At 43.4% G+C, this 23,045-nt stretch overlaps 1 protein-coding gene across 1 annotated transcript; it reads left to right on the top strand.

Moving 5' to 3' along the window:
• Positions 1-143: 143 nt before the first annotated feature.
• On the top strand, positions 144-21,159 carry edc3 (enhancer of mRNA decapping 3 homolog (S. cerevisiae)). The gene is made up of 7 exons (XM_060928178.1): positions 144-266; positions 5,193-5,372; positions 5,515-5,804; positions 15,613-15,954; positions 16,100-16,253; positions 16,443-16,660; positions 19,340-21,159. Exons 2-7 carry the CDS (start codon positions 5,209-5,211, stop codon positions 19,672-19,674), a joined length of 1,503 nt encoding a protein of 500 aa, XP_060784161.1. The 5' UTR covers positions 144-266; positions 5,193-5,208; the 3' UTR covers positions 19,675-21,159.
• Positions 21,160-23,045: the final 1,886 nt, after the last annotated feature.

Raw genomic sequence — 23,045 nt, 5'->3', positions numbered from 1 at the left:
TTATTCTGAATATAAAGTATAAAATATATGTTTTTTTTTCCTGTTACTTCCGCCTCATGTTTACCTCCTTAACAGCAGGTGGTGGTAGTGAGTTTTGTGCAAACACGGCGCTCTATATTGACCCTTAGTGGCGTGTGAGGAGGAGAAGAAGAAGAAGAGGAGAAGAAAGAGTGTGAGAGAGGAAAAAAAAAAGCTGCACTACGCAAATTTATTGAAACGTCTCATCTCATCGTTTACTAATTTAAAATTCGGTTGAATTTTGCCAGGTGTGTATTTGAGTATAATTCGTTAAAACCGACCAAAACTGTGACCTATAAGCGAGCTAGCAAGCGAGTTGCTAATTAGCCAAAAGCTAGCATTCGTCTAGCTAGCTGCTAATTATTGCGTAATTTTGTCGTAGAGAAATAAGTCAGCCGACATAACTGTTTTTGGTTTGCTGGTTTCTTTGTGTGTATTTCAAGTATTGGTGTTTTTAGGAAGTCCTGACTACGTGGTGTGTGTGTATGTATGTATGTATGTATGTATGTATGTATGTATGTGTGTCTCAAAAAATTAGAATATTGTGAAAAAGTTAAATATTTTCCATCAGTTATTTAAGAAAGTGAAAATGTTATATATTATAGACTCATTACACAAACTAAAATGTTTCAAGCATTTTTCTATTTTAATTTTACTCAGTATGGCATACAGTACAAAAACATAAAAAACCCCATCTCAAAATATATTAGAATATTTCATTTTGAGTTTGCGTAAAACAGTATGAACACAGTGTATCTCTCGGTCTAGTTCAGTACACACAACCACAATCATGGGGAAGACTGCTGACTTGACTCTCATCCAGAAGATGATCACTGATGCCCTCCACAAGGACGGTAAAGGCCTCTGCATGCTCTTGCGACAAGGCTTTCGCAGATAGCTTTTCGCAGACAGTTGTAATTTATCGTTGAGCGGGGAGTAATAGGTGTGCGCGATGTTATTCACCGCCACAACGCAAGGGGGTGCGAAGTTGCGAAATCGCTAGGAGTAGTTGGTGGGTGTGGTTAGTGGAGTGTTTATCCTCCGGTTACTTATAATGACTAGAACTGGAGTCGTATAGATGTACGTACTTCCTCGATCAACCGCTCTTCGTGCTGCTCCATCTTCGCTCGTGTTTTTAAAAATGGCGGTCGTGAAAACAAACCAAACCGGGAAAGTAGGGAAGCGGAAGTGCGTGTACAGCGGATGTAGAGTGGACCAATCAGAGCCCTCTTGTCTGCGAGGCTTCTGCGGTGGTCACAATTTTTGGGAGGTGCGCGCAGAGTGTCTGCGAAGGTGGGGGGGGCTATGCAGACACTGTCTGCGACGCTATCTGCGAGGACTGGGTTGTCAGCATAAATTGGCCTTAAGCCACAAAAGGTCATTGCTGAAAAGGGTGGCTGGAAAAGGTGCACAAGCGACAGGGATGGCCGCAGTCTTGAAAGGATTGTCAAGAAAAGTTGATTCAAGAACTTGGGAGAGCTTCACAAGGAGTGGACTGAGGCTGGTGTCAGTGTATCAAGACCCATCACGAACAGACATCTTCAAGAAAGGGGATACGACTTTCGCATTCCTAATATCAAGCTACTCCTGAGCCAGAGACAATGTCAGAAGTGTCTTATCTGGGCTAAGGAGAGAAAGAAATGGACTGTTGCTCAGTGGTCCAAAGTCCTCTTTTCAGATGAAAGTACATTTTGCATTTAATTTGGAAATCACGGTTCTGGAGGAAGAGTGGAGAGGCACAGAATCCAAGGTGTTTGAAGCCCAGTGTGAAGTTTCCACAGTCTGTGATGATTTGGGGTGCCATGTCATCTGCTGGTGTTGGTCCACTGTATTTGATCAAGTCCAAAGTCAACACAGCCATCTACCAGGAGATTTTAGAGCACTTCATGCTTCCATCTGCTGACAAGCTTTTTGGAGATGCTGATTTCTTTTTCCAGCAGGACTTCGCACCTACCCACAGTGCCAAAACTACTACCAAATGGTTTGTTGACCATGATATTACTGTGTTTGATTGGCCAGCCAACTTGCCTGACCTGAACCCCATAGAGAATCTATGGGGTATTGTCAAGAGGAAGATGAGAAACACCCGACCCAAAAATACAGATACGCTGAAGGCCACTATCAAAGCAACCTGGGCTTCAATAACACCTCAGCAGTGCCACAGACTGATCACCCCCATGCCACACCGCATTGATACAGTAATTCATGGTAAAGGAGCCCCAATTGAGTGTATAAATTAATATACTTTTCAGAAGTTGGACATTTCTGTATTGTAAATCCTTTTTTTGCTTGATCTTAGGGAATATTCTAATAATTTGAGATACTGGATTTCTGATTTTCATGAGCTATAAGCCATAATCATCAAAATTAAAACAAAAAAAGGCTTTAAATATTTCACTTTACATGTAATGAACATAGAATATATGAAAGTTTTTAACTTTTTGAATTAAATTATGAGGAAAAAAAGGGAACTTTTTCATGGTATTCTAATTTTTTGAGATGCACTTGTGTGTTTGTGTGTTAGACACCCTATTTTTTTCTCATATAAACTTTGCTATACGTTTCTTTTTGACTTCTACGTTATCGAGTCAGTATGTTTTCCAGCACAAAATTAAATGTTACAAAAAATTGCATCTGAGCAGCATATTTACATAAGAGGGCACTTTTCAGATTATAAAAGAAAACATAATGAAGGCTGCTGGGTTTTGGTGCAAAATGAAGAAGCGAGTGTGACAGTCAAAGTGTCCAGAAGAACTGTGGCTGGTTCTGTAATGGCCCTTTTCCACTACCCTTTTTCAGCTCACTTCAGCCCGACACGGCTCGCATTTCAACTATCTAAGAACAGCACGACTCAGCTCGCTTCAGCCCTGCTCAGCCCCCAAAACTCGCACGGTTTTGGAGTGGGGCTGAAGCGAGCCAAACCGAGCTGAGTGAGGCTAGGGGTGTGAGGAGACACTCCCCTGTGCACTGATTGGTGAGGAGGAGTGTCCTCACACGCCCACACACGCTCCGCGAGCACGCTGGGATCTGTAAACACCGTAAACCCGGAAGAAGGAGAATTATGAATTACGAGAATTTCTGAAGCCTTATGCGCCTCACCTCATCTATACGCTCTTGCCAGTATCTGTTGGCGTTGTCGGTGACAACAAGCCACAGCACCAAGACCAGCAACACTAACGACTCCATGTCCTCCATGTTTATTGTTTACTCTCCGGGTCGTGAGACTACCGCTTAAAAGGTCACTGATGTCACTGTTTGCGTCGCCTAACATCACGTGACGTCCACCCACTTTCGCTAACTCCACCCAATGTGTCCACCCACTTCCAGCCAGCACGGTTCAGCGCGATTGTAGTCGAAATGCAACGCCAACAGCCCCACTCAGCTCGACTCAGCCCAACTCGGCACGGCTCAGCCCAACTCGGCCACGTTGGTAGTGGAAAAGCGGCATAAGATGCTCAGTAAAACCTACAGCTCATTTCCTTATCAAACTGCACTCACTGTACCTAAGACCTTTTTTTTTTTTTTTTTTCTTAAAGCAAAGGGAGGACTTGTCCCACACCAAACATTGACTTTGTTTCATTTATTATGGCTTACTGTCGTACTCGTTATCGTATTTTTTAATGTAGAAACGTTTAATTTCATGATTTTTAAAACATTTTTGCTCTACAGCATTTCTTTGGATGTGCTTAAGACTTTTGCACAGGTCTAAATACAGTACTGTGTAAAAGTCTTAGGTACCTTTTTTTTGTACAAACTTTTGTTATAGATTTTTATGACTTCTACATTATTGAGTCAGTACGTTTTCCAGCACAAAATTAAAATGTTACAGGAAAAAAATTGTATCTGAGCAGCATATTACGTAAGAGAGCACTTTTCAGATTATAAAAGAAAACATAATGAAGGCTGCTGGGTTTTGGTGCAAAATGAAGACGCGAATGTGGCAAAGTGTCCAGAAGAACTGTGGCTGGTTCTGGAAGATGCTCAGTAAAACCTACAGCTCATTTCCTTATCAAACTGCACTCACTGTACCTGAGACTAATTTATTTATTTATTTATTTAAAGCAAAGGGAGGACTTGTCCCACACCAAACATTGACTTTGTTTCATTTATTATGGCTTACTGTTGTACTCGTTATCGTATTTTTTAATGTAGAAACATTATTTTTGAAACATTTTTGCTCTACAACATTTCTTTGCATTCGCTTAAGACTTTTGCACAGTAGTGTCTAAATACAGTACTGTGCAAAAGTCTTGGGTACCTTTTTTTGTACAAACTTTATTGATTTCTATTTTATGACTTCTACATTATCGAGTCAGTACAAAAACATTTTAGAGTTCCAAATGTTCGTTTTCCAGCACAAAATTAAATGTTACAGGAAAAAAAATTTGCATCTGAGCAGCATATTGCATAAGAGAGCACTTTTCAGATTAAAAAAGAAAACATAATGAAGGCTCCTGGGTTTTGGTGCAAAATTAAAAATCAAGTGCGACAGTCAAAGCGTCCAGAAGAACTGTGGCTGGTTCTGTAAGATGCTCAGTAAAACCTACAGCTCATTTCCTTATCAAACTGCACTCATTGGACCTGAGACTACTGGGGGTTTTTTTTGTTTTTTTTTCTTAAAGCAAAGGGTCATCTCACACCAAACATTGACTTTGTTTCATTTATTATGGCTTATTGCTGTTTAAAATACTTTTTTTTTTATGTTGAAACAATTCGTTTAATTATTTTTGGTCTACAGCATTTCTTTACATGCGTCTAAGACTTTTGTGCAGTACTGATTTTAAAATGTACATGTACATCTGCTTGGTAGCTAATTATAAGTCAGGCTGACCTTTTTTTTTTTTTTTTATATTAAAACTAGCTAGTTAACTTGGTGGATGTGCTGGGAAATACCAGCCAGCTCAAATAAAACCCTGTGACATAGCTGGGCATTTTTGCAAGAGCCTATAGTAATATGGAATTTCTTTTAATTAATAAATCGGTCAATACTGGCACACACATCATTTGCTTGAACAATGTGTTGCAAACCGGTGAGGTTTCTAGCTTGTGTAGAATATAGACTATATTGGGAAGATGCCTGACTCCGTCTGCAGGATTGAACACACCTGGATGTGGCTTAAGCTATAATCCTGTCCACATTACTCTGTTTTTTGTTTTTCTCCCCTGATATAAAGGTGATTATCAGACAGAATGGCAGCAGACTGGTTGGGCAGCCTTGTTTCGATCAATTGTGGTCCGACTTTGGGAGTGTACCAAGGAGAAGTGTCCTCGGTTGATCAGGCCAGTCAAACCATCTCTCTCAAACAACCGTTTCACAATGGCATCAAGTGTCCAGTGCCTGAGGTCACTTTCAGGTAGGGGCTCAGGTTCAAAATTCATCCCCTGTGTAACAATCACAGATGAGTACATCTAAGCCTGTTGTGCTTCTGGGATGTTATTGTCTAGATGAAATATTTCCTGCATTCTGACAGTGCTTCTCCTTTTGTGTGTTCACAGCGCTATGGACATCAAAGAGCTCAAAATCTTGGAAATTCGTAATGGCTCCAATGGAATCACGAAGCGGAGTGTTCCTGAATCTAGCTCCTCCATAACTGGTTACACTGGACGCAAGGACAAAGGTGGAGGTAACAGCGGAGGCAACAGTGCTCCTGTAAATGTGCCCAAAGCTGAGCCCAGGCTGCGTGATGGAGGCATGTCTCCTTCACAGCACTACTCCAAGAGCTATGTAGAACGCCATGTAGAGCTGGCAGGCCAGAGTAAAGGCTTCAGACGAAGACACAACTCTTGTAAGTATACAAGGACTGCTTGCACAACGCATTCGTTTATATAATTTTTACACAATACCAGTCAAAAGCTTGGACACCTTCTAATTCAATGGTTTTTCTTTATTTTTATGAATTAAGCCGCTTCATGTCATAAAGTAACGATGGATGTCGTTTCTCTTTACTTAGTTGAGCTGTTCTTGACAGTATGGATTACTGCAGTTATGGAATCGGGCTAGTTACTGTATTTTTGTTCTCAAATGCATTAAGACAAGAAATTGCACTGATTAACTTTTGACGAGGCACCTATTAATCGAAAAGCATTCCAGGTGACCACCTCATGAAGCTGGTTAAGATAATGACAATAGTGTGGTGTCAAGGTAAATGGTGGGTACTTTGAAGAATCTAAAATATGAAATATTTTTAAAAATACTTTTGGTTCACCATATCATTCCGTTATGTTCCTTGATAGTTTTGATGTCTTCAGTATTGTATAATGTAGAAAATTAGTCCAAATGCAGAAAAACCTATGAACGAGTCGGGGTGTTCAAACTTTTGACTGGTTCTGTACATTAGAATGCAGTGTCATTTCTTCAGGACTGCATAAAGGGTGCATGCACGAGTGTGAGATTAATGTAAAACTTTCAATAAATACACAAAATGGACAGGACAACAAAATATTGACCAAATTGTTGTCAAACAAATTCTGATGAATTACATTACAGGCATTTAGTAGATGCTCTTCTCCAGAACAACATACCCAGAGTAGCCTGAGGAGCAGTAGGGGGTTAGGTGCCTTGCTCAAGGGAACTTCAGCCATTCCTGCTGGTCCAGGGACTTGAACCGGGACCTTCTAGTCCCAAAGCTGCTTCTCTAACCATTAGGCCATGGCTTCCCCAAATAATACTATAAATTTATTATTAATTCAGTGGGGGGGAGAGTCCTTTGACTGTTTACAAGGAAGAAAAGGAGAGAGTTGTGTGAATAAACAGCCTGCTGCACACCTTTGTTTTTCCTTATTAAATCCTGCTGCGTCCCTTCATCCCGGCAGTATTCCTTTGTAATGTAGTAATAATAATAATAAGTTAAATTTATATAGCGCCTTTCAAGAAACCCAAGGACCCTTTACAATTATAGACAAGGGAAAAAAAAAAATAATAATAATAAATAAAAAGTAAAAAGTCCACCAAATAGGGGTCAGGATGTAATTCCCGTGGTGTAGCAGCCACAGTCCCACCAAAAGGCGCACGAAAACGAGTCCCACATCTCCAGCACCGCCGCCGTGACGCTGTCAGCAACATCGTTCGAACACCGCGCCGTGGATCCACAAAGCGAGCAGAGAAGCTCCGCCACGCAGAGCGCTGGTGTGTCCCAAACCGCCTGCACAGCTGCCGCGACACCACCGAGCAACATCGCTCGTAACATCATGCCAAGCATTAAAGCACAGAGCGCTGGACAACCACGATGTAAAATGAGCAACGAGCTCACTGCAGTCCATAGCTGGGAGCACAGGCATCACCCACAGTGAACCAAGGCCTGGAAGGAACCGACACCCAAAACTGGGTCTGGAGCTACACCACAACCGGTGGACAAAACACTCAAACATCAAACTACACAAACACACAGGAAAAAAAAATAACTAAATAAAATGAAAATAAAATAAAAAAGCTCTGGTGAGAAGCGGCAGCCAGAACGCGCATGACGTACTCTCAACCGGAAATGGAAAAAAAACAAAACATGTAGGTTGGTAGCACCCATTCACACCAAAACTGATGCAAATTAGCCTGGCCCTGATGTCACCGATTGCCTCCACTTTCTGGGATTTTCCTTATTTGGCTTATGCAGAACTGCAAAACCCATCACTTTTAGTAGACAAGCTGATTTATGAATATTCTGTGGACTAATTAACCTGTTGCTGTGGCAACTGTCTCGACATGTCTGGTCTCCGTGGGGACCCTGTGACAGCAAGGCTATGACATTTGTCGCTACATTTGTATCTGACTGATAACTCGTGTCCTGTTCGGATGGCTAAATAGCGTTCATGAGGCGTACAAGCAGTTTTGGGTGCCCAAAAACTTGATGCTGCTCTAGATCTACAGTTGTGTTCAAAATAATAGCAGTGTGTTTAAAAACGTGAGTAAAGCTCAAAATCCTTATAATAGTTTTTATTTCCATGCATTGGGAACAATGCACATTATATTCTACATCAAAACATGAAGAAAAATGTATGAATATTTTAATTATTTTACAGAAAATGAAGAAAAATGAGCATTGGGCTGTTCAAAAAAATAGCAGTGTCTGCATTTTTCATTACAAACTCCAAATATTTACTGTATAAACTGAAAAAATCTTAAGGATTTAGTATTCCTATGAATCACTAAACTAATATTTAGTTGTATAACCACGGTTTCTGAGAACTTTTGGCACCTGTGAACAGGTATTCCAGCCCAGGATGATTTGACAACATTCCACAATTCCTCTGCATTTCTTGGTTTTGCCTCAGAAACAGCATTTTTGATGTCACCCCACAAGTTTTCTATCGGATTAAGGTCCGGGGATTGGGTTGGCCACTCCATAACTTTCATTTTGTTGGTCTTGAACCCTGATGCTGCTCGCTTACTGGTGTGTTTGGGGTCATTGTCTTGTTGAAACACCCATTTCAAGGGCATTTCCTCTTCAGCATAAGGCAACATGACCTCCAAGTATTTTGATATATGCAAACTGATCCATGATCCCTGGTATGCGATAAATGGGCCCAACATCATAGTAAGAGAAACATCCCCATATCATGATGCTTGCACCACCATGCTTCACTGTCTTCAGAGTGTACTGTGGCTTGAATTCAGTGTTTGGGGGTCGTCTGAAAAACTGTCTGCGGCTCTTGGACCCAAAAAGAACAATTTTACTTTCATCAGTCCACAAAATGTTTTTCCATTTCTCTTTAGGCCAGTCGATGTGTTCTTTGGCAAATTGTATCCTCTTCAGCACGTCTTTTTTTTTTTTTAACAGTGGAACTTCCCCTCCTAGAACTGCCACCTTATTGTGGTGGAGGGGTTTGTGTGCTTGAATGATCCTAGGAGCTATGTTGTCGGGGGCATTATGCCCCTGTTAGGGTTTCCCAAGGCAGACAGGTCCTAGGTGACAGGCCAGACCAAGAGCAGTTCACCAAAAAACCCCTATGGAGAAAAAATCCAGGACCGTGACGTCGCCCGGTAGGACGCAGCCGGGGCCCCACCCTGGAGCCAGGCCCGGGGTTGGGGCTCGTATGCGAGCGCTTGGTGGTCGGGCCTTTGCCCATGGGGCCCGGCCGGGCTCAGCCCGAAGAGGCGACGTGGGCCCGACCTCCTGTGGGTTCACCACCCACAGAGGTAGCAGTAGGGGTTTGGTGCAGTGTGGATTGGGTGGCAGTCGAAGGCAGGGGCCTCGACGACCTGATCCCCGGACACAGCGGCTGGCTGTTGGGACATGGAATGTCACTTCGCTGGGGGGGAAGGAGCCTGAGCTTGTGCGGGAGGTTGAGAGGTACCGGCTAGAGATAGTCGGGCTCACCTCCACGCACAGCTTGGGCTCTGGAACCCAGCTCCTCGAGAGGGGCTGGACTTTCCACTTCTCTGGAGTCGCCCGTGGTGAGCGGCGGCGGGCTGGTGTGGGCTTCCTTATAGCTCCCCAGCTCAGCCGCCATGTGTTGGAGTTTACCCCAGTGAACGAGAGGGTCGCCTCTCTGCGCCTTCGGATTGGGGAGAGGGCTCTTGCTGTTGTTTGTGCCTACGGGCCAAATAGCAGTATAGAGTATCCGGCCTTCTTGGAGTCCCTGGGAGAGGTACTGAGGGGTGCTCAGACTGGGGACTCCATTGTGCTACTGGGGGACTTCAATGCTCACGTGGGCGATGACAGTGACACCTGGAGGGGCGTGGTTGGGAGGAACGGCCTCCCCGATCTGAACCCGAGTGGTGTTTTGTTATTGGACTTCTGTGCTAGTCACAGTTTGTCCATAACGAACACCATGTTCGAGCATAGGGGTGTCCATAAGTGCACGTGGCACCAGGACACCTTAGGTCGGAGGTCGATGATCGACTTTGTAGTCGTGTCATCTGATCTCCGACCCTATGTCTTGGACACTCGGGTGAAGAGAGGGGCTGAGTTGTCAACTGATCACCACCTGGTGGTGAGTTGGATCCGCTGGCGGAGGAGGAAGCTGGACAGACCTGGCAGGCCCAAACGTATGGTGAGGGTCTGCTGGGAACGTCTGGCCGAGCACTCTGTTGGGGAGGTCTTTAACTCCCACCTCCGGGAGAGCTTTTCCCAGCTTCCGAGGGAGGCGGGGGACATTGAGTCTGAGTGGACCATGTTCTCTACCTCCATTGTGGACGCAGCTGTTCGGAGCTGTGGCCGCAAGGTCTCCGGTGCCTGTCGTGGCGGCAATCCCCGAACCCGGTGGTGGACACCGGAAGTAAGGGATGCCGTCAAGCTGAAGAAGGAGTCCTATCGGGCCATGTTGACCTCCGGGACTCCTGAGGCAGCCGACGGGTATCGGCAGGCCAGGCGTGCTGCAGCTCGGGCAGTTGCGGAGGCAAAAACTCGGAACTGGGAGGAGTTCGGGGAGGCCATGGAGAAGGACTATCGGTCGGCCTCGAAGAAATTCTGGCAAACCGTCCGGCGCCTCAGGAGGGGGAAGCAGTACTCTGCCAACACTGTTTACAGTGCGGGTGGGGAGCTGTTGACCTCGACTGGGGACATTGTCGGGCGGTGGAAGGAATACTTTGAGGATCTCCTCAATCCCACCGTCATGTCTTCCACTGAGGAGACGGAGGCTGATGACTCAGAGGTGGACTCGTCCATTACCCAAGCCGAAGTCACTGAGGTGGTTTGCAAGCTCCTCGGTGGCAAGGCACCGGGGGTGGATGAGATCCGCCCTGAGTATCTCAAGTCTCTGGATGTTGTGGGGCTGTCTTGGTTGACACGCCTCTGCAACATCGCGTGGCGGTCGGGGACAGTGCCTCTGGAGTGGCAGACTGGGGTGGTGGTCCCTCTTTTTAAGAAAGGGGACCGGAGAGTGTGCTCCAATTATAGGGGAATCACACTTCTCAGCCTCCCAGGGAAAGTTTACTCCAGGGTACTGGAGAGGAGAATTCGACCGATAGTCGAACCTCGGATCCAGGAGGAACAATGCGGTTTTCGTCCTGGTCGCGGAACACTGGACCAGCTCTATACCCTTCATAGGGTGCTCGAGGGTTCATGGGAGTTTGCCCAACCAGTCCACATGTGCTTTGTGGATCTGGAGAAGGCATTCGACCGTGTCCCCCGTGGTATTCTGTGGGGGGGTGCTTCGGGAGTATGGGGTTCGGGGCTCTTTGCTAAGGGCTGTCCGGTCCCTGTACGAACGGAGCAGGAGTCTGGTTCGCATTGCCGGCAGTAAGTCAGACCTGTTCCCAGTGCATGTTGGACTCCGTCAGGGCTGCCCTTTGTCACCGGTTCTGTTCATAATTTTTATGGACAGAATTTCTAGGCGCAGCCAGGGGCCGGAAGGAATCCTGTTTGGGAACCACAGGATTTCATCTCTGCTTTTTGCGGATGATGTTGTCCTGTTGGCTTCTTCAAACCAGGACCTTCAGCATGCACTGGGGCGGTTTGCAGTCGAGTGTGAAGCGGCTGGGATGAGAATCAGCACCTCCAAGTCCGAGGCCATGGTTCTCGACCGGAAAAGGGTGGCTTGCCCTCTCCAGGTTGGTGGAGAAGTCCTGCCTCAAGTGGAGGAGTTTAAGTATCTCGGGATCTTGTTCACGAGTGAGGGAAGGATGGAGCGTGAGATCGACAGGCGGATCGGTGCAGCCTCCGCAGTGATGCGGTCGCTTTACCGGTCCGTCGTGGTGAAGAAGGAGCTGAGCCAAAAGGCGAAGCTCTCAATTTACCGGTCGATCTACGTTCCGACTCTCACCTATGGTCATGAGCTTTGGGTAATGACAGAAAGAACAAGATCGCGGATACAAGCGGCTGAAATGAGTTTCCTTCGCAGGGTGGCTGGGCGCTCCCTTAGAGATAGGGTGAGAAGCACAGTCACTCGGGAGGAGCTCGGAGTAGAGCCGCTGCTCCTCCACATCGAGAGGAACCAGCTGAGGTGGCTCGGGCATCTTTTTCGGATGCCTCCTGGACGCCTCCCTGGGGAGGTGTTCCAGGCATGTCCCCCCGGGAGGAGGCCCCGGGGAAGACCCAGGACACGCTGGAGGGACTATGTCTCTCGGCTGGCCTGGGAGCGCCTCGGTGTTCTTCCCGAGGAGCTGGCCGAGGTGTCTGGGGAAAGGGAAGTTTGGGCTTCCATGCTTAGACTGCTGCCTCCGCGACCCGGTCCTGGATAAGCAGAAGAAGACGAGACAGTGGAACTTTGCGGGAGCTTCTTGCCGATAGATTAGCTTCACACAGGCATCTTCTAATTGTCACAGTACTCACAGGTAACTTCAGACCGTCTTTGATCACCCTGGAGCTGATCGTTGGCTGAGTCTTTGCCATTCTGGCTATTCTTCGATCCATTCGAATGGTAGTCTTCTGTTTTCTTCCATGTCTCTCTGGTTTTGCTGTCCATTCTAAAGCACTGGAGATCATTTTAGCCGAGCAGCCCATCATTTTCTGCACTTCTTTACAGTATACGTTTTACCTCTCCAATCAACGTTTTAATCAAAGCACGCTGTTCTTCTGAACAATGTCTGGAACGACCCATGTTTCTCATGTTTTCAGAGAGAAATGGATGTACAACATGTGCTGGCTTCATCCTTAAATTAGTGCCACCTGATTGACATCTGTTTTTTCACAGAATGAATGATCTCACTAATTAAACTCCACACTGCTATTATTTTGAACACGTCCCTTTCACTTAATTATTAGATTACACAGACTCAGGAGCATGCATATCATGAATGTTGGGTCTGTTGGTTTTCTATGACTTTACTACACCTACTGGTAAATTATTTGCCATGTAGTAATATAATTTCCACCAAAAACAGTGATTGATCTGGTTAGTCGTGTTGGACTGCTATTATTTTGAACACAAGTGTATATGAATTTGCTTGCTGCCCTGACCACTCACTGAAAATCAGTATGAAGAGAAGTTTCAGACAAATATCCATTGCAAACTTTCTGGGCTTGACAAAGGCACCCAAGTTGCTTGATGATAACGAGGTAAGTTTTCAGTATAAATTTTAACATCCCAAGTCAAATTTCGCAAATCTTTTGCTGCTGCCTTCTCGTCTTTCGTAATGAGAGAATGCACTACTTTGGTTCCTTCAATTAAGCAAGGTACATTTGAACGTTGTATGTGTATTTACTCACATGCAAACACAGTAGAAAGTACCAAACCCATGCTAAGGGGGTGTTATCCTCTCAACGGTACTAAGTAGACGTAGCTGGGTTATATCATTGGTTCTGTTTCATTTAGAAAAAAAATACATGGATGAAACGTACTCTAATAGAGACATTAAACTTAGCTTTACTCCACCAAAATTTGCCTCTCAAAATGTGGGAAATAGTGTTTTGGAGGGTTAAAAATTCCAAAATTTCCCGGGGGTGGCATGACCCTGCGCTTTCAGCGCACGGCATGCCCCCCCCAATCCAAAACTTCCTGCCACCATCTCAGTAATTTAATAAATCATTTGTCAAAACCCACAAATGAAGCGGTTTCTCATGACACCATTGCAGTGAACAGAGTAGAATCTGACTTTGCACACGCTTCTGGGTTGGTGTAACTTTTACACCCTGTTGGAACAGCAGTTTTTAGATTTTCACCACTAAAGGTATAATGGGCTTATAATTTGTATATTTAAGTTATTCCACGAAATCAATTCGTACATGAGCTGATAGCTGGTGAGGCACATAGCACCGAGTTGGCTATAAGCCATGTATGATGAGATTGAGTGAGTGGAATAACTGTTTTATTTTATCCACGTTCAGTGGCTTTTGAGGAACAGAGCTTTTTTGCAAATTCGAGAAATAAAAACTTTGTACAGACTGTCTGACAATCATTTCCGCTTACACTGCTGTTCAAAAGTTTGGGGTCACTTTGAAATGTCCTTATTTTTGAAAGAAAAGCACTGTTCTTTTCAATGAAGATCACTTTAAACTAATCAGAAATCCACTCTATACATTGCTAATGTGCTAAATGACTATTCTAGCTGCAAATGTCTGGTTTTTGGTGCAATATCTCCATAGGTGTATAGAGGCCCATTTCCAGCAACTCTCACTCCAGTGTTCTAATGGTACAATGTGTTTGCTCATTGCCTCAGAAGGCTAATGGATGATTAGAAAACCCTTGTACAATCATGTTAGCACAGCTGAAAACAGTTTAGCTCTTTAGAGAAGCTATAAAACTGACCTTCCTTTGAGCAGATTGAGGCCCTGTCCACACGGCAACGGATTCCGGTGACTCCGATACAATTGCTTATCGTTTAGGCCTGGCGTCCACACGGCACCGGCGTTTTGGGTGCCCAAAACGCAATCTTTTTGAGAACGGGTTCCAGAGTGGAAAGATCTGGCAACGTTGCCGTTGTGAAGTCGTCTGGATGAGTAGAACGGATTTGTTTACGATGACGTCACAACCACATGACTGTGAGTGCTTCACGCCGGGTAAAAGTGTAACGAACTCGATGCGAGTTGTCAACAAATCCTATAACTTGGTTCATGAAACGTGCTTGCAAAATATTTTCATTGTGAATATTTGTGTAATGGTGCAAAGTGAGAGAGAGAGAGAGAGAGACTCTGCCCTTAGGGCAGAGTCAATCCCGCCAGCAAAAATAGGGAAAAAAAGGAGCGATCTCACCTCTTCAGATGTTGGTTTAAGTCCTACAATACATTCCTCAAAAAGGGCGTAGAAGAGCAAATTAATCCATCAACGTGTAGCATTCAATTTATTCCGGACCATTAAAGACGCCGCCTTCCGCGTAGAATCATGCGTCATCCTCGCCGCCATATTGGATAGGTCAAAGCGGAGAATAAAGATTAGCTGCGTTTAACTGTACCGTCCAAACGGGGTCACATGGGATTACCTTTCACAGGTGAGACTGGAAAAATACTTTTCATTGTATTTGGTCATTATAATGTAATTTTACGAACAGATTTTCCTGACTTTGTGGCTAATATGAAGTCTCGCACAATAGTTTATGCGCATGTGTCCTTACTTCTATTCTTCTGGTGTCTCCGAAGGGACCGTCTTACAGCGCCCCTAGAGGTGTGGCATGTGTATTACATCGTTTTCAGCAAGCGTTGCGTTGCCATATGGACCTGATATTTTACTGATCGTTGCCCATTTGGACGCGATATATTTTTAAATAACATCTCGTTGCCGTTGTCGTGTGGATGTAGCCTGAGTTTCTGGAGCATCACATTTGCGGGGTCGATTAAATGCTCAAAATGGCCAGAAAAATGTCTTGACTATATTTTCTATTCATTTTACAACTTATGGTGGTAAATAAAAGTGTGACTTTTCATGGAAAACACAAAATTGTCTGGGTGACCCCAAACTTTTGAACGGTAGTGTAGAATGTAAACAAACCGGTGAAATGTCAGTAGTAATTTGTGAAAAATACTGTAATAATGATTCTTGAAAAAAAGATGCGTTCTTACCATCACATACTTTTCATTCTGTTTTGTTGCCTTTTTTTAATTTTGGGGGGTTTTGTTTTCGAGTAGTTTTTATTTCGTCCTCGGTTGGTTCAGCAGCACGCTGCCATTTTGTTTTTCTCTACTCATGGTATATGAGCTGGGAGTAGAGTAGCCAATCAATGTGTGCAGTTGCTCATATCCAGTGAATGTGGCTTGAATAATTGGCGCCTGTTTCTTTTCCTTTCAGGGTCGTCCAGCAGTAGAGGAGCAAATCAGGTCACGCCGAAGAAGAACGGCTCAAAGAATGGCCAAATGAAGAACAAAGATGATGAATGTTTTGGCGATGGCATGGATGACGTTCTAGATGAGGACTTTGACTTTGAGGGGAACTTGGCTCTCTTCGACAAAGCCGCCGTCTTCTCGCAGATCGATTCGTCAGATCGGAGAGGTAACGGTGCACGGACACGGGGGAATCCTGCAGAGCAGACGCCCTCGCGTTACAGACATGACGAGAACATTCTGGAAGCCAAGCCTGTCGTGTACAGACAGATCATAGTGCCTCAGTCGGGGGCAAAGGAATATAGCACTGGTAAGAATATGGTGAATATTGCAAATTACTGATGATTGTGTTTTTTACAAGATGGTTGTAATTGTTATTTGTTTCTAAGATTGAGTTTTTGTTTGAGATCGTGTAAGTAATAACTTAACATGGGCTCTTTTTTTTGTATTTCAAGATTCGGGGCTGGTGGTCCCCAGTATCTCATATGAATTGCACAAGCGCTTGCTGAGTGTGGCTGAGAATTACGGTCTCTCTCTGGAGCGCAGGCTGGAGATGACCGGTGTGTGTGCCAGTCAGATGGCTCTCACACTGCTTGGAGGCCCAAACAGGTCAGTGTGAATAACGGTGTTGAACGCTGTATGGGGCATTAGTTATTTTGAATTCTTAATTTTAATCAAGATGCGTAATAATCACTTGAGCAAGCTTCATATTTCAGGTGGTGCTTTTGGCCAGACCAGTGTACATCTATGTTTATGAAAAACCAAGGACTGTGTTATTTATACTAATTTTGTTTGTAGGCTTACACCTAAAAATCTGCACCAGCGTCCAACGGTGGCGTTGCTGTGCGGGCCGCATGTACAGGGAGCTCAGGGAATCAGCTGCGGCCGCCACTTGGCCAACCATGAAGTGGAGGTCGTCCTCTTCCTCCCAAACTTTGTCAAGATGCTAGAAGCCATCAATAGTGAACTTGCACTGTTCAGCAAGACGGGTGGCAAACAGGTTTCCAGCGTCAAAGGTACCTGTGCAATCAAACATGTTAGTGCTGTACTTAATAGTAACTCCTGTGTAAACTTGGCATTGAAGCACATTTCAGTATTCAAATATTTATTTTTATGACTTGAGTAAAGAAAATCAGCAGTATAATGCAAATCAAAAGGGATGCTGTTCTTTAGCAAGGTTAAAGGAACAGTCCACCGTACTTCCATAATGAAATATGATGTTCTCTGAATTGAGACGAGCTGCTCCGTACCTCTCCGAGCTTTGCGCGACCTCCCAGTCAGTCAGACGCGCTGTCACTCCTGTTAGCAATGTAGCTAGGCTCAGCATGGCCAATGGTATTTTTTGGGGCTGTAGTTAGATGCGACCAAACTCTTCCGCGGTTTTCCTGTTTACATAGGTTTATATGACCAGTGATATGAAACAAGTTCAGTTACACAAATTGAAACGTGGCGATTTTCTATGCTATGGAAAGTCCGCACTATAATGACAGGCGTACTAACACCTTCTGCGCGCTTCGGCAGCGCATTGATACCTTCACTCGGAGTTGTACTTTTTTTTTTTTTTTTTTTTTGACAGGGCGGACAGACCAGGGCATTCGCCCGCCTGGCCGTGCCCGACGAGGAGCGCTCTCGGCCGGCTTGGGAGGCAGACGGCAGCCTCCTGGAAGTGTGGTTTTACCATGGGCCTCATGCGGAAAAATGACAGTCCCAATTTTACCATGGGGCTCGAGTTGTACCATTTTTTAGACAGGGCGGATGGACCAGGACATTCGCCCGCCTGGCCGTGCCCGAAGAGGAGTGAAGGTATCAATGCGCTGTCGAAGCGCGCAGAAGATGTTAGTACGCCTGTCATTATAGTGCGGACTTTCCATAGCATAGAAAATCGCTACGTTTCAATTTGTGTAACTGAACTTGTTTCATATCACTGGTCATATAAACCTATGTAAACAGGAAAAACGCGGAAGAGTTTGGTCGCATCTAACTACAGCCCCAAAAAATACCGTTGGCCATACTGAGCCTAGCTACATTGCTAACAGGAGTGACAGCGCGTCTGACTGACTGGGAGGTCGCGCAAAGCTCGGAGAGGTACGGATCAGCTCGTCTCAATTCAGATAAGAGAATATTTCATTATGGAAGTATGGTGGACTGTTCCTTTAAAGCCTGTATTATTTGCTTATTTGTAACAGGAGCTAATCGCAAATCAAGTCATGAACAAAAACCTCAGTTGCGTTTCAGTTTTGCTGTGTTGGGAGGTTTTGAAGGTTTAGATGCTCAGTGCTTTTTCAGGGTTAGTATATATGAGAGTTTTTTTTCTTTGTTTTTTGTAAAGGCTTTACCCCATTTAAAACAAAACAAAGAAAAAAACTCTCATATATACTAACCCTGATTAACCTGTATGCCCCCACATTTTATATGCTGCTGAATCTGTCCTTTTTTCAGTAGCTTTGTATAAACAATAACCGCTAAATGTAATGCAATGTTATGTAAGGTGATCGCCTAGGCATTCTCACTGTGAAAAGTAAGTCACATGGACTGGCATTTAATGTTGTATTTGTTCCTTTCTATTTGTTTTTTGTCTGTTCATATTCTTTTTGGGGGAGTAAAGTCAGTTTAAAAATGCCGTTAAATGCATAGGCCTATAGGCCAAGTTTAATGACCTTGAGGTTATCAGAGGTCATATGTCGTTTTACAAATGAAAAATGAATTCAGCACCCAAACATTTAACAAACAAGGCCATTTGCTAACTTCATTAATCATTTTAGTACATTTCATTCCTTAGAAAGCTGAGAAACTGGGTTCAGCTGAGACGTTTACAGGCCCAAAGTTCAATGACCTCTAGAGGTCAACAGAGGTCAGATAGAGCTCGGCATATTGCAGATTTGAATTCGGCACACCCAAATTGACAAAATAAGACTGTTTGCCAACTTTGTCTCAAAAATGCCTTTAACTCCTTAAATAAGCACTTTTTTTGAATTTTTGTACCAGTCTAACAGTACAGTTTTCCACTTTTGCTTCAGTCCATCATAAAAGTTTGGGCCCTGAGAAGGTGGTGGTGGTGGTGTTTCTGGATATTATTTTGTTATGGTTTTCGTCTTTACGCCGTAGAATTTGAGCTTGTATTTGTGGATGCAGTGATGAACTGTGTTCAGAGATGATTTTTTTTTTTTTTTTTTAAAGTGTTCCTGAGCCCATGCAGTAACTTCCACTGCAGAATTGTCTGTTTTTCATACAACGTCACCTGAGGGCCTGAAGATCAGCCTTGTCTCTTGCGTACAGAGATTTCTCCGGATTCTCTGACTCTCTTTTAATGTTCTTTGGAAATCTGTAGCTGTAGATGACATGATCCCCAAATCATTTGCAATTTTACATTGAATGTTGGAAAATTTTCAACATTTCAACAATGAAATGTATCGGGTTTCCATGATTTGCAAATCATTGCATTCTGTCTTTACACAGCATCCCAACTTTTTTGGAAATGGGGTTGAAGGTAGTTGCAGCCTTTTGTGATGTGAGCAATGGAAGGGAAAAGTCACATTGCTTTGAAGTTGTAAAATGGTAGAACTTCTTTTTGTTTAAATAAACATTGGTGAAATATATTGATTTTTGAATTTACCTCTAAATTGAGGTCTCGCCAATTTGGGTTTATTTTTTGTATGCATAAAGTTAAGTCACTATCTTTTTCTGTTTTCTCTCAGATTTACCAGATACCCCAGTGGACCTGGTCATAAACTGTCTGGACTCTCACGAGAACACTTTCCTGAGTGAGCAGCCGTGGTACCGGGTAGCGGCTGACTGGGCCAATCAGAACCGAGCCCCTGTGCTGAGTATAGATCCTCCAGTGAGCGGGCAGGAGCAAGCTGTGGAGGCGAAGTGGTCCCTCTGTCTGGGCCTTCCGCTCCCACTGCCAGAGAGAGCAGGTAGAGTCTACCTGTGCGACATTGGCATCCCGTGCCAAGTGTTTCAGGAAGTGGGCATCAAGTACCACTCGCCCTTCGGCTGCAAGTTCGTCATCCCGCTGCACTCGACGTAAACATACTGGCCCAGGGTCAGTTAGCCAGAACCTGCCTTAAATCCCGGGGTGATCAGATATCGGTGTGAGCGAGCCCTTTCTGTTGTACTGAATTCAGCATCGTTTTTCTTTTGCGTTCTTTAAAGCGATCTTCAAATCCTGGATGGTGAGTTGGGAAAAGGGAAGAAGACTGGAGGAACACACCCAGCTTGTGGTTCCGCCTACTTTCCATCTGTCCGTGTGTTTACCGTGGAACCAGCCTCTGACACTTTCCGCATGTTGTTTTGAATTTAAAGAAACAATGAAAGACTGTTAGTCTTTACAGACGAATGATGTGGTTTGAGCTGCGGAGCTCAGATCCATTTGCACAAAGATGCGATGTTTCATCTTGTTAAATGCTGTATAAAGATGACATCAACACAGAACCAGAATAATCCTGCTTGGGACTCGTTTATCTGAGTTAACCAGTCTATGTTGCTTAGATTCCTTTCAGTGCTCGAGTTCTTTTGTATTGAGATGAATTTGGTTTTTCTTTGTCTGGGGGGGAATTGTAGCAGTTAGGGATTTTTTTTTTTTTTTTTTTTTCCCCTCCAAGCTTGTGCCAAATGTGATCAAAGTAAGCACTGGTTTGCAGAATCTAAAGTCTTTGGGTTATTTAAAGAGGTAATCAAAGCCTTGTTCGACTTTCTGTTGCCCAAGCAGGTAGGATTCTTACTGAAAATATCCTTTCTTGGTTTTCTCAGTACCATTCTGGCTAATTTTATTTGTTGGCCTGAATGACAGACAAACACCAACATTCCACCTCACTTATTCAGATGGTTTATTTTTTGTATAAGAGTTGTGGAGCAGTTTAGGTACCTTTTGTGTGATGCGACTATAATAGAACCTTATTTGGAAACGGAGCTACACATATACGATGTGACGTTGCGCACTTTTATACGAGTTTCAGGATGAACAGAGATACAACAGTAAGCTGTCAAAGTCCAAGCTGTTTGTATTTGAACACTTTTTCAGTTTTACTTTAAACTGAGTTGTCTTTAAAGAAAATCTACAATTTGGTTGCTTTAGAAAAGGAACCTGAATTGTTCAACGTAAAACATTTTTACTGTCTTGTTAAATAGCGATGTGTTTTTTTTTTGTTTTTTTTTTCATTTTCCCCTTAAGTTTTGTAGAATTTTGTCATTTTATTCCCCCCCCCCCTTTTTTTTAATGGGTTTTGTTTCTTTTCTTTAGGCCTGTTTGTCATGCACTGTCAGTCATGAAATTTACAAATGGATTTGGATATACATGGAGAGGTTTCCACAGTTTAACTTAACATCACACATGACTAGGAAAGCATCATGGTATTCAAGATGCTGCATTTGATACATGACAAAGTATGATTAAAGTGCCATTCCACCATTTGGATGTATTCTTTGGCATAAAATACAATATATTTTATGACAACATGACTAGACAGAGAAATCTTTTAGCTTCAAAATGATATATCAAACATAATTTTTTGACAACGACAAGTATATTAATTTTGCGACCAAAGTCACCTACCCTTTTAATTTCCGCGCGGTAGTGAAACGTGATGTCATCGGCAGGTTCCCCTTCTTGTGTACCACGTGTCGGTCTATTTTTAGACCAGGAAACCCCCAAAGTGAGGGAGTCATTTCTCCTCGTATATGGGGGCCAAAAAAATTTGCGAAAAATTGAGTTAATCTTTCAGTTAGCTAGATTTATTGGTATTAGCTAGATTTATTGGTATTATTTTTATCGCATTCTATCCGCCATTGCTGATATGTGCCACGTCACGTGGTACACAAGAAGGGGAACCTGCCGATGACATCACGCGCGGAAATTAAAAGGGTAGGTGACTTTGGTCGCAAAATTAATATACTTGTCGTTGTCAAATTGTTTGATATATCATTTTGAAGCTAAAAGATTTCTCTATCTAGTGATACCATTTATATATGTTGTCAAAATATATTGTATTTTATGCCAAAGAATACATCCAATGGTGGAATGGCACTTTAAGGAGCCACATGGGTAATGTTTTTGTTCTCCCCTCTCTCTGTTTCCAGTGTTAGCATTAAAGTGGCTGTATGGGAATTCCTGGATAGGCCACCTGTTGTGAAATGTAGTGAAAGTTATAGATATGTTGTGGGCGATGTTAGAATTAAGAGAAAATGTCTATGAAGTGCTTCTTTAATGGGTGACGATAACAGTATATTGTTGCCTGTTCCCGGTCACCTGTTCACTCACTATTTGTCAAGCAGTGAATATTAGCTAATTTGAGAGAAGAACTGCTTGATAAGTCTTTAAAATGAGAAGGGTGGTTTTCGATGATGCTTTTCGTTTTTGCAAAATACAAAGCTAGGATCCTTACCTGTCCTGTGTTGAGAGGAAAATGTAAAGTATGAGAGGCGTAACATCAGCATGTTCAATCATATAGGAAAAGACCAGAAGGCAGTTGTAAAAATGTTGTACAAAGTGCCAAATGTGTCGCTGAGTTGAACTCTAGACGTCCGTAACGGATCAGCAGCACCTGAACTATCTTTCCTGAAGCATAAGATATTGGTGTCAGAAAGCAGAGACACTTAAAATATGGGTATAAAGATGTCTAGCTTTCAGCTGCTAATAAGTTCTCTAATTTGCAGCCAGCAGGGTTTGGGTTTTTGTCTTGTTGTCATCGACTTATTTGCAGTCTTAAATCTGTGCAGTGAATTTTTGGTAAAAGTAGAATCAGTGTGTGTTTTGAGATCGGGCGTGTCTGTCAAGGCAGTAGGCTGTCACACAACTGACTGACTTTTAACTGGCCTTTAATGTAAGATGTTCTGGTATAGTTTTCAGCATTATGAATTTTTTTAAAAATTGTTTAAGTGTGTTGTAAGCAAGAAAGGTGGAAACTGAATCTTTCTAATATTCCTAAAGAATAACCTCATTTATTTGCATTTTGTATGTATTTTTCCACCCAACGCTTTCGATATCTGGAGTTTTGGAAACCTGAAATGAAGCTAGACTTGATTTTGGTCAAGGTTTATTTCTATTGCAATGATTTTTTTTTTTTTAATTAAATATTGCGGTTCAGCTCAAACCCATTGGCCTCGCTTCACTTCAGCGGATTTTTTTTTTTTTTTTAAAGTAAATAAAAAGCAGTGACTGTGTGTTCTAGCTTAAGCACGGAGTTGAGCATATTGTGTGCAGGGAAATGCACTTGTATCATTCCAGGAATGTGAGATTTAAACCCCCATGGCCCCCAGAGAGGTTTGTTAACTGGATTATCTCTGAAAACAGACCCAAAATGTTTTGTGGAGGAAAAACACGACACCCAAACTATGATGTTTTTCCTGTGGTCATTTGCAGTTGTCATTAGCCAATTTTCTTTTCTTTTTCTTCTCCCTTTT

The sequence above is a fragment of the Neoarius graeffei genome, chromosome 8 (assembly GCF_027579695.1).
Source record: "Neoarius graeffei isolate fNeoGra1 chromosome 8, fNeoGra1.pri, whole genome shotgun sequence".
Taxonomy (NCBI): Eukaryota; Metazoa; Chordata; class Actinopteri; order Siluriformes; family Ariidae; genus Neoarius; species Neoarius graeffei.
This window is presented reverse-complemented; position numbering and strand designations above follow the sequence as displayed.